This window comes from Nycticebus coucang, chromosome 17, assembly GCF_027406575.1.
Source record: "Nycticebus coucang isolate mNycCou1 chromosome 17, mNycCou1.pri, whole genome shotgun sequence".
Taxonomy (NCBI): domain Eukaryota; kingdom Metazoa; phylum Chordata; class Mammalia; order Primates; family Lorisidae; genus Nycticebus; species Nycticebus coucang.
In genome coordinates, this window is record NC_069796.1 from 29,458,430 (window position 1) to 29,470,616 (window position 12,187).

General features: G+C 42.3%; 1 protein-coding gene across 2 annotated transcripts in view; it reads left to right on the forward strand.

Annotated features, from left to right (window-relative positions):
- Positions 1–11,740, forward strand: part of CDC42SE2 (CDC42 small effector 2) — a 96,533-nt gene extending 84,793 nt beyond the window's left edge. For both annotated transcript variants that reach the window (XM_053566667.1, XM_053566668.1), the window contains 2 exons: positions 8,396–8,511; positions 8,995–11,740. In XM_053566667.1, the coding sequence (XP_053422642.1) occupies positions 8,396–8,494 (99 nt within the window). In that variant the 3' untranslated portion in view covers positions 8,495–8,511; positions 8,995–11,740. The remainder of the gene's footprint in view (positions 1–8,395; positions 8,512–8,994) is intronic.
- Positions 11,741–12,187: the final 447 nt, after the last annotated feature.

Here is a 12,187-nt window from a genome sequence, read left to right on the forward strand (position 1 = left end):
TGTTTTTAATAACACTCTGCTAAATGAATTCGTAGACAGCAGCTATAAAAGCATCAAGTGAGCAAAAGAGAAAAACGTTAATGATGACAAATTAATCCTTTAATCTGCCAAGTTAAGTAAATAGAACCTCCATAGTTAACCACCTCTTTAACCTGACGTAATTTTCATAGACTGGACATGCATATGAGTACTGTCAAGGTCCAGGTCCTTATGATTCAGATGTCAGGGCAGCAGGCCTAGGTCCTGATGATGTAGGTGTCAGGGCAGCTGGTCTAGGTCCTGATGATGTAGGTGTCACTGCAGCAGGCCTAGGTCCTGATGATGTAGGTGTCAGGGCAGCAGGCCTAGGTCCTGACGATGTAGGTGTCAGGGCAGCAGGCCTAGGTCCTGATGATGTGGGCGTCAGGGCAGCAGGTCTAGGTCCTGATGATGTGGGTGTCAGGGCAGCAGGTCTAGGTCCTGATGATGTGGGTGTCACTGCAGCAGGCCTAGGTCCTGACGATGTGGGTGTCAGAGCAGCAGGTCTAGGTCTGGATAATGTGGGTGTCAGGGCAACAGGTCTAGGTCCTGATGATGTGGTTGTCAGAGCAGCAGGCCTAGGTCCTGATGATGTGGGTGTCAGGGCAGCAGGCCTAGGTCCTGACGATGTGGGTGTCAGAGCAGCAGGTCTAGGTCTGGATAATGTGGGTGTCAGGGCAACAGGTCTAGGTCCTGATGATTTGGTTGTCAGGGCAGCAGGCCTAGGTCCTGATGATGTGGGTGTCAGGGCAGCAGGCCTAGGTCCTGATGATGTGGGTGTCAGGGCAGCAGGCCTAGGTCCTGATGATGTGGGTGTCAGGGCAGCAGGCCTAGGTCCTGATGATGTGGGTGTCAGGGCAGCAGGCCTAGGTCCTGATGATGTGGGTGTCAGGGCAGCAGGCCTAGGTCCTGATGATGTGGGTGTCAGGGCAGCAGGTCTAGGTCCTGATGATGTGGGTGTCAGGGCAGCAGGTCTAGGTCCTGATGATGTGGGTGTCAGAGCAGCAGGTCTAGTCCTGATGATGTGGGTGTCAGGGCAGCAGGTCTAGGTCCTGAAGGTCTAGGTCCTGATGATGTGGGTGTCAGGGCAGCAGGTCTAGGTCCTGATGATGTGGGTGTCAGGGCAGCAGGTCTAGGTCCTGATGATGTGGGTGTCAGGGCAGCAGGTCTAGGCCCTGATGATGTGGTTGTCAGGGCAGCAGGTCTAGGTCCTGATGATGTGGGTGTCAGGGCAGCAGGTCTAAGTCCTGGTGATGTGGGTGTCAGGGCAGCAGGTCTAGGTCCTGACGATGTGGGTGTTAGGGCAGCAGGTCTAGGTCCTGATGATGTGGTTGTCAGGGCAGCAGGTCTAGGTCCTGATGATGTGGTTGTCAGGGCAGCAGGTCTAGGTCCTGATGATGTGGGTATCAGGGCAGCATGTCTAGTCCTGATGATGTGGGTGTCAGGGCAGCAGGTCTAGGTCTTGATGATGTGGGTGTCAGGGCAGCAGGTCTAGGTCTGGATAATGTGGGTGTCAGGGCAGCAGGTCTAGGTCCTGATGATGTGGGTGTCAGGGCAGTAGGTCTAGTCCTGATGATGTGGGTGTCAGGGCAGCAGGTCTAAGTCCTGATGATGTGGGTGGGTGTCAGGGCAGCAGGTCTAGTCCTGATGATGTGGGTGGGTGTCAGGGCAGCATGTCTAGTCCTGACGATGTGGGTGTCAGGGCAGTAGGTCTAGGTCCTGATGATGTGGGTGTCAGGGCAGCAGGCCTAGGTCCTGATGATGTGGGTGTCAGGGCAGGAGGTCTAGGTCCTGATGATGTGGTTGTCAGGGCAGCAGGCCTAGGTCCTGATGATGTGGGTGTCAGAGCAGCAGGTCTAGGTCCTGATGATGTGGGTGTCAGGGCAGCAGGTCTAGGTCCTGATGATGTGGGTGGGTGTCAGGGCAGCAGGTCTAGTCCTGATGATGTGGGTGGGTGTCAGGGCAGCAGGTCTAGTCCTGATGATGTGGGTGGGTGTCAGGGCAGCAGGTCTAGTCCTGATGATGTGGGTGTCAGGGCAGCATGTCTAGTCCTGATGATGTGGGTGTCAGGGCAGCAGGTCTAGGTCTTGATGATGTGGGTGTCAGGGCAGCAGGTCTAGGTCTGGATAATGTGGGTGTCAGGGCAGCAGGTCTAGGTCCTGATGATGTGGGTGTCAGGGCAGCAGGTCTAGTCCTGATGATGTGGGTGTCAGGGCAGCAGGTCTAGGTCCTGATGATTTGGGTGTCAGGGCAGCATGCCTAGGTCCTGATGATGTGGGTGTCAGGCAGCAGGTCTAGGTCCTGGTGATGTGGTTGTCAGGGCAGCAGGTCTAGGTCCTGATGATGTGGGTGTCAGGGCAGCAGGCCTAGGTCCTGATGATGTGGGTGTCAGGCAGCAGGTCTAGTCCTGATGATGTGGGTGTCAGGGCAGCAGGTCTAGGTCCTGATGATGTGGGTGTCAGGGCAGCAGGTCTAGGTCCTGATGATGTGGGTGTCAGGTCAGCAGGTCTATGTCCTGATGATGTGGGTGTCAGCGCAACAGGTCTAGGTCCTGATGATGTGGGTGTCAGGGCAGCAGGTCTAGGTCCTGATGATGTGGGTGTCAGGTCAGCAGGTCTATGTCCTGATGATGTGGGTGTCAGCGCAACAGGTCTAGGTCCTGATGATGTGGGTGTCAGGGCAGCAGGCCTAGGTCCTGATGATGTGGGTGTCAGGGCAGCAGGTCTAGGTCCTGGTGATGTGGGTGTCAGGCAGCAGGTCTAGGTCCTGTAGTTGTTCGATTGTATTAGTTTCTGTTTCTACTGCTAAACTCTTCTTAGCTGCGTTATTCTTGAATAAATACTTTGCAACTTTAAAGCTTAGAATCCAGAATGGAAGTTAAACCCTGTCTATTCTCATGCTTCCACCAATGGGGCTTGGAGATCAGTTTTTTAATAATGTTTAATTTCTTTTGTTCTCTTAAGTTCACTTAATTGCCTTCTGTTAAAATTTTTATGTACTTTATGAAATATTAGCCTTTGTCTTATATTAGAATGTTTATAATTTATTTACTGTACATTCTCATGCACTAAACAAGAGTGGAATTTGCTTGTATCTCTTAAGGGCTAGGCAGCAAAAATATGTCATATTTGGCAGTAAGATACGAAGAACTAGAAGGATGGAAGATCTGATTTTCATAGAAGTTTCAGTGAACTTCACAATTGGCCTCAGATTTACCATTTCCTCCTTTTTTTTTTCTTAATCTAAGGGAAACCAGAAGGTAGTGTAATAGGTAAGTTCCAAGTGAGAAGTCTGTTTCTTTGTCTTTTTGAGACAGTCTCACTGTGTCACCCCCGTGGCTTCACAGCTCACAGCATCCTCAAACTCTTGGGCTTAAGCAATTCTCTTGCCTCAGCTTCCCAAGTATCTGGGACTACAGGTGCCCAACATAACACTGGCTTTTTTCTGGCATGGGCTGGGTTCAGACCTGCCAGCCTCCGTGTATGTGGCCAGTGTCCTACTCATGGAGCGACAGGTGCCGAGCCCCAAGAGAGAATTCTTATCAGGGCTCTGCCTCTCTTTTGCCTTTAAGAAGCCCGTAAGCATCAAGGACCTCTTTCCCCACTGCCTAAAGTATACAAAGGTCTAGTGCGATGATCCCGAAGGTGCTGAGACCCAGAACTTAGTAAGGTTTGTATAAATACAAAATTATGGGCCAGGCACATTGGCTCATGCCTGTAATCCTAGCACTCTGGGAGGCTGAGGCCGAAGGATCCTTTGAACCCAGGAGTCTGAGATTGCTGCAAACTAGGCTGACACCAAGGCACTGTAACTTGGGCGACAGAGTGAGACTCTGTCCCAAAAATACCCCACGGTATGATCCATTGTATACTGACCTACTAGATAGCATCAGCAAAAGACTTAGTAAGAGAACAGAGACTTTTAAAATAGGTAGATGGGTATCCTGGATACAACAGCCACATTTCTTATACTAGGTAAGCAAAGGAATGACATTTGTAGCTTCCTGGAAAGGAAACAGCTTGTTTGTTTTAAATAGGTAGGAAAAGTACTTTGATTTACTTGACTGCTTTTATGGAAATGCAAGAGGTGTCATGTTGTCAAAATAGAGCCAAGTTGCTTTGTTTCCTGGATCAACATGTAGGGAAAAGACCAAATGGGATCCTATTACTTTTATTAATATGGTTATTATAATATGTACATAGAATGAATGGCTTCAGATTTGTTACATATGATGAATTTTCTTTCTTATCTACTGATGTCATCTTTGCCAATTTAAGATATTTTTTAAAATCCAAGTATAATATAGAGGGAAAATTAAATTTTAGTTTATGGTATTTGTTAACCTTTTAAATCTTGTTTATGAACAATTAAAATTTTTCTTTATGATGCCTTCCTGGCATTTGTGTCTATGAAAAGTTTGTCATTGGTTACCTTCCTCTTGTGCTTGCTGTAATTTTAGGTGGGGCTCCAGGGCTGTCCTTTATGTGGCTTCCCCGTCATCTGCCCCTTTACCTTAGATGCAGGGTTAAGATGGGACCTCAGCTAGTGTACTCTTCTCGGCAGCCTTCTCTGCTACAAAGTGGACTTTAGAACCAAATGTGTCTCCCAAAGGCTTTCGGTAGTCATTTCACATATGAGTTTCTTATCTCTAAAAGGCCATACTCAGCACTCACCTCTCACAGAGCACTGAACTCACTGTTAAGAAGGGTGTCATTGAGTCGGTAAATTTCTTGAAAGAATCACTGGTAGTTCTAACTTGATAAACCTGACTTTGTGAGAGAAGTTATATTCTCCTATCCAGTACTAGTGAAAATGAGACAAAACCATAAATAGGTGTTCTGTTTATCCAAAGAAATAGTGTCTCTTAAGTTTGTCTTAAGAACTGAGCACTTGGTGTCATGAGTGTGTCTTGATTCGTGAGAATCAGCCTTGCTTCTCCTGTACACTGAGTACAATTTCTTTTTTCCTCTAAGTATATTTTTTATATTAACTACTTGCCAGAAAAGATTTCTGTGACCATTTTAATAATATAACCCAATTGTGTTAAATTACAAGGTCAGACAATTAAGTTTGCAAACTCATCCTAGAAAAAGTGCTACTTACCTCATTGCTGAATGTCACTGTGGTCATCAGATGGCTGAGAGGAGGACTTGGAAGGTGACCGTAGTGATGTTCAACAGTGAGGTATGTAGCACTTTTTCTAGTACGAGTTTGCAAACTTAATTGTCCGATCATGTATTCGTAATAATACTTTCAGGTTCAACACTGAAAAGTTACTTATTAGAGAATTTGAATCTTTTAGTTTAAAATTGAAGAAACGACTTTGGTATGAAAAAACACTTTTTTTCTTAATTAGAATCTACAGAGGGTGATAGGATGTGAAAGTCTTAAGTTTATTTTATATTAGAGAGAGGGAAGAGAGTGGGGGGAGAGAAGAGAGAAAGCAGCGAGCAGAGCGAAAGGAAGGACGATGGAGAAGAGAGAAAAGGAGCGAGGCGGGGCATCCCAAAGAAAGGAGGAATGCCCACCCTGCGTGGCATTGTAAATGAACAATGTAAAACACGAAGATATTGCTGGATGTTGGGTGAAAAATCATTCAGGGCTGAAATTGAAGTTTGTGCTCCCTAAATGTGATCTTACTTACTGTGAGGGGACAGTTAATGAATTGGAACTAGTATATACGGCAAGCTAGGCCCTTTTTACACTGTATTAACTGACCACATTTACTTAAAAAAAAGCCTATAGATTGCAGTTTCTTTTTCATATACTCTTACCTAATGTCATTTGGTTAATGCAAACAGATATTACTGTAATAACACCTTATTATCTGATACCATTGGAATAAGATGTTCCACATAAGTAAATGTTCCAGATCAGTAAAAATGTACCCACTTATGAGCCAAACATGTTTTCTCATGTGATGCCTTTTGATCTAGGTAAAGCTATACATTTTACATTTTGCTGTTCTTTTCCTTTTCTTTTCTTTTTATTAAATCACAGCTGTGTACATTGATATGATCATGGGGCATCATTCACTAGCTTCACAGACCGTTTGACACACTTTCATCACACTGGTTAACATAGCCTTCTTGGCATTCTGTCAGTTACTGTGCCAAGACACTTACATTCCACATTTACCAAGTTTCACATATACCCTTGTAAGATGCACCGCTGGTGTAATCCCAGCAATCCCCTTCCCTCTACCCACCTCCCCCCCCCCTTTCCCCCTTCCCCCTATTCTTAGGTTGTAACTGGGTTATAGCTTTCATGTGAAAACCCTAAATTAGTTTCATAGTAGGGCTGAGTACATTGGATACTTTTTCTGCCATTCTTGAGATACTTCGCTAAGAAGAATATGTTCCAGCTCCATCCATGTAAACATGAAAGAGGTAAAGTCTCCATCTTTCTTTAAGGCTGCATAATAGTCCATGGTGTACATATACCACAATTTATTAATCCATTCGTGGATCGATGGGCACTTGGGCTTCTTCCATGACTTAGCAATTATGAATAGGGCTGCAATAAACATTCTGGTACAAATGTCTTTGTTATGATGTGATTTTTGGTCTTCTGGGTATATGCCCAGTAGAGGGATTACAGGATTGAATGGCAGATCTATTTTTAGATCTCTAAGTGTTCTCCATATCTCTTTCCAAAAGGAATGTATTAATTTGCATTCCCACCAGCAGTGCAAAATGTTCCCTTTTCTCCACATCTGCGCCAACATTTCTGGTCTTGGGATTTTGTGATATAGGCTTTCTTTTTTTTTTAAAACATAGTCTCGATAGAGTGCCGGGGCATCACAGCAACCTCAAACTCTTGGGCTCAAGCAATTCTCCTGCCTCAGCCTCCCAAGTAGCTAAGACCACAGGCGCCTGCCACAGTGCCCAGCCATTTTTTGTTGCAGTTGTCATTGTTGGTTAGTTGGCTCTGGTCAGGTTTGAACCCGCCACCTTCAGTGTATGTGGCTGACACCATAACCACTGTGCTAAGGGCGGAGCCTTGCTAGTCTTTTCTATTATAATAAATGATTAAACTTGCCTAACTCCAAAAGTGACCTGAGCAAGTTTTATTACTTTAAACCTGGTATAGTGACTCAGGATCACCAGTGACAAAGTGAGATCACTATTTTATGTGCTCACTAGGTGTTGGAGGATGGTGCCCCATTCCCCTCTGTCACCTCCAAGTCCTGGAAGTGTGAAGGGCCCTTTGAACTGGTTCTGCATGATACCCTGATAGACTGCCAGTGCTCAGACTTTCTTCACAGTTAGGCCATACCTTCCAAAATCTCCTTACTGTTTCTGTTCCTCTTCTGCTAATCTAGCCTGACTCTCTAATTCTCTGCCTCCATACTGCTTCTAATTTATGCAGCCTAAGGTTGGAATAATGACACACTGAAAGCACTTCACAATTTGCAAATGACTTTATGTGCCAGTGTTTCAAATGCAAAAAGTAAGAAAACATCCCAGCATCTATCTCCAAATCTCGGAGGAAACAGCCATGTAAAGTGGTTAGGAGAGATTATCATGTTAACCACTTTACAGACAATACTTCAGCTATTCAAAGGACCTAAGTAGTTCATCCACTAACAACATTAAGGGATAAACTGTGAGTACAATCTATCTTTGGATTCTTGGACATTTTTTGCTTTTATCAGAATTTATTAAGCCTGTAAATTTTATCCCATAGACTTTGAAGATGTATCATTGGCTGGTCCAGTTTCATTCATGTTTTTTTAGTTTTTAAGTAACCAAGGTGATCATATGTGTGAGGTGTCAATAACTTAAGATATTTGAGATTAAGGCCAGTTGTGCTGGCTCACGCCTGTAAGCCTAGCGTTCTGGGAGGCTGAAGCAGGTGGATCTCCTAGCTTAGGAGTTCGAGACCAGCCTAAACAAGACTGAGACCCCCTCTCTACTAAAAATAGAAAAACTAGGTGGGTGTCATGGCAGGTGCCTGTAGTTCCAGCTACTCAGAAGGCTGAGGTAAGAGGATCTCGAGCCCAAGAGACTGAGGTTGCTGTGAGCTGTGATACCCTGGTACTTTACTTAGGGTGACAGAGTGAGACTCTTGTCTCCAACAAAGAAGGTATTTGAGATTCAGGAGCCAGCAAGTTGAATTGATCTGTATATTTTTTGTAACAGGGAAAGAAAGTAGGGGGTTGTTGCAAAAAAGTTTTTAAATTCCTAGCCTCACTATTTGCCCTTATAAGTAGAAAATTTTGTTAAAGCCTATTAAAAGCCCCCAGGCATTTCTTTTCAATGAAAGTGTCCTTCTGAAGAAAGCAGCCCAGCTGTAATGTCTTCGAAACCCTTTAGTTGTACTGGATCTAGTTCCTGACTTGGTTTTGTTGTGTTCTGTTTTTGTCTCATTTTAGGTTAGCTCCATTCAGAACCAAATGCAGTCCAAGGGTGGATATGGAGGCGGGATGTCTGCCAATGTGCAGATGCAGCTTGTGGACACGAAGGCGGGATAACCCTGGGCCCCTCTCCAGTGAGTGTCTCAAATGTGGGGCTGGGACCTCAAGGCCAGACATGGTCCACATCTGACACCATGGATAACATTAATTAAGTCTTAGATTAAACATATATTTTGTTTTCTTATTTTTTTTTAATTGTAAGCTTACCGATAAAATAAAAATTATTCACCTAGGTACAGTTTCTGCTTTTTGAATATAAGATTTAGGTAGTTCTTTTCCTTATAAAGAACTTTAAATGCTTTAACCATCTGGTTGGGAAGGGGGCTTTACCTGAGATTCTGGTGACAAGATGTTTCTTATGTGTTCTTTAAACAAGATTGAAATTATTATTTTGAGTATCGATACTGCAAGTAATGTCATGAATAATGAAGTAATTTCATAGTTAACACTTTATTATTTATAAATCTTACATTATAAATTTTTTAAAGAAAAAAATACTTTTAAAAAGGATCCCTTTAAGTATAAAAATAATTTGAATTTTTCTTTTGATTTTATAGGTCATTATGAATTTCTATATTTCCTCTGTCCACTATTCTCTATTTTTTTGTCTTGTGATTGTGGTTTCTTTTATTTTTAATTACACAAAGAAATTACACAAAGAAGTGTGATGCCATCTCCTTCACCCCCTTGTGATTACTCCAGTGACACGTTACTGTTCTGCTCTGAAGAAGATACTGTCGAATAAACCCTGCATTTCCTTCAGCTGGCTTGCATGCCTTTGGACTCAACGGACAGCATTCTTTGGATTGTAGCTGAATTTCTAATGTTTAATCAATATGGATCTGATCTTCGCATGATTTTTTGTGAATGCTAGTGCCATTTTGCAGTTTTTTTCTATTTAAAACATTTTTCTATTCACTGCCAACCCTCTGCCTTATGATTTTATTAGAAGGACCTGCTATTATTTGTTAACTTAACCACCATTTATGTATATTTTGGTGAAGGTTTGAGACCCACAAGCACAATGATCATTTTTATTTGTTTTTAAAACTTCAGCAGAATAGATTATCTGATGCTTTATGAAGTTGTTTTGGTGGGAGCCCATGGGATGCCAGAAATGAAAATTTCTTTGCTGCCCTGGGCTGATGATACTGCTGCTATTAAATAGAGAAAGTTTAGCTGTGGCACCAAGGCACGTCATCTACACAGAGAGAGAGAACTTGTAGCTTATTTTAGAAGTATGACTTTTTGTCTGTTTGATTAGAATTGCAATAAAAGAGAAGCTTGCATTCATAAGGCATTCATTCTGTTGTAAATGTTCAGTATATTTATTTTGAGAGCGAGGACCTGTGATTGTGAACAGGTGTGGTTGTGTCTGAGTGTTGTGGTAATCTTCTCTTCCAGTCTGATTCTGAACATCTTCACCTAGTAGCTGTTCATTTCTTTGTGTACTTATTCTTTTATATTCTGGTATCCAGTTGTTTCCAGAAGCAGTTTGTTGAAATTCTGGCCTACATTGCTAACTGCAGACCCCCAGAGTCATTGGCCTTTCTGTATTCTATGTATTTGGGGGGCAGGAAGTTGCCAAGAGCAACACACTGACCCGCCTGAATTTTTGTCAGTGAAAACAACCAGTAGGGCGACTTTTTATGGTATTGGTGAGAAGCCTTTGCTCAGGTTCCAATATATGTTTATCTTCCACAAATTTTGTGTATTTCATATATTTTTGTAAAGGTTTCTTCTTCCTCTTAGACCGTAGTGTTAAGCCAGAGTCAGTGGTTTGTGTTCTCATTAAAATGTTTAAATCCTACATCCAATTCATGCCTTAGTCTAACTACATTTAGTGAGATTAACATTTCATGCAACAAAGGGGCTTACTTGAAAACTTACAGAGCTATAGGGATTAGGTAATTGAAGAAAGGAACTGTGATCCTTTTCTCTTCTGCTTTCATTTATACCCTTTACCTTAAGCTTGGTCTCCAGTTTTCTGTGAAACAGGTAACTGAGTAAATGTTAGGTTTATGTAGGCAAAACGTGAAACCACTTCTCTTCCATTTATTTCGAATTTAATTTAGCCAGTCCAGTGGGCACCTTGTAGTTTGCAATTTTGAATCTTCATAAATTCAATCTCAAGCCTAGAGAGAATCTGTCAAGGAAAGACATATGGACCCTTCAAAATAGGCATTTTACAATTTGATTAATAACTTATAAACTGTAATGTACTGTGTAGACATTGCATTCTAGAATTTGCCTGAGTACCCTTGTAATTTTGCTCAGCCAGGGCCAGTTTCTTGCCAGGGACGTTGCTGTATGCAAGCTCTTTGAAAGACAGATTGGATTTTGTTGGCATAAGCAGCACTGATGCTATTTAGTCTACTTCTATTTTGATTCTTTATATTAGTACAGTTATTTGACTTGTCATAAATACAGGGAGCCCTGGTCCCTTTTCCCAACTCATGATTTCATTTTCTTCTTTTTTCCGATTGCTGTCTTCCCCACAGCTCCAAGGACAGGAAGTGTGGGGGTGTATCTATCTCCACGGAGGGGCCCCTGTTGTGCAGCTGCCACTAACTCCACAGCTACAGTAGCTACACTTTAGACAAGAACAGATGCTAGTGGTGCCTGGGAAGGTGCCAGGAAAACCAAGAAATAAAAGTACAAAAGAAATTAGGTCTTAACCTTGGACTTGCATTTTTTAAGGGATGGTTGAGAATAGTTGAGAGGGTGAAGGGGGGCAGCTTTCCACATTCATAAATGGGATTGCTTCGGAGGCCATTTGTGCCCCACAGCAACCTATCTCGTTTTTAAATTGAAGCTAATTGGGGTTTTACTACTCAAAAGTCATTATTCTGTTAATACTTTGCTGAAATATATGTTACAAGGGAAACTAAAGATTTAATCACATGGATTCTGTTGGCAATGATCTGCGTTCTGTAAGGAGAGAGTACTTTCCCATGCAGCAGGCATGCAGTGGTGCCAGGAAGCAGAGTGAAAACGCTGGTGGTCATTAACATTGGGCTCAGCATTATCAGTGGACCTTTGAAAATACTTTGTGAGTACATCAGCTTTCACTTTAGTTACTAAATTATAGCAGTTTCATTATAGAGAACAAGTTTGCCTTGATTTTGGTTAAAATAACTTCTGGTCAGTACCCAGAAGATAAAATGGACTTATTTTTATAATATAAGCATACTTTTTTTGTACATTGTGTTCATCCTTGAATAAAGTGAGTTCAGTGTTGGCTTGCAGTTATTAAAAAGAAAGTATTGATTTTGATTCAATAAATGTCTTCTTTCAATCCTGGCTGGTTTTTCCTTTCACTTCATTTTGTTTTTTCTTCCTAGGAATTATCAGAGCTCACTTAAAGCACACAAGTTTACATTCTTGTATTTTCAGTTATGATCCCTATCGTGCAAAAACAGTTTTCTCACTTTTCACTTTAAAAGTGGTTTTACATTTCTATAATTGTAATCTTGAGCTTTACAGTTTACCTTATAATTTAATAAATGCCTAGTAAGAATGAAAATGGGAAATGGGATTTATTAAAAAAACTTAAATATGAAATACAGCTCCTGTGTTTCAAGGAGTAAGGTGCTGGCCCCATATACCCGGTGTGGCAGGTACAAGCCTGGCCCCTGCCAAAACCTGCAAAAAAAAAAAAACAAAAGAAAACTTGCATAAAGTAAGATGAGAGTAAGGTAAGTAAAAATCAGTTTTAAATATATAAGTTTTAAATATGTATTAACATTC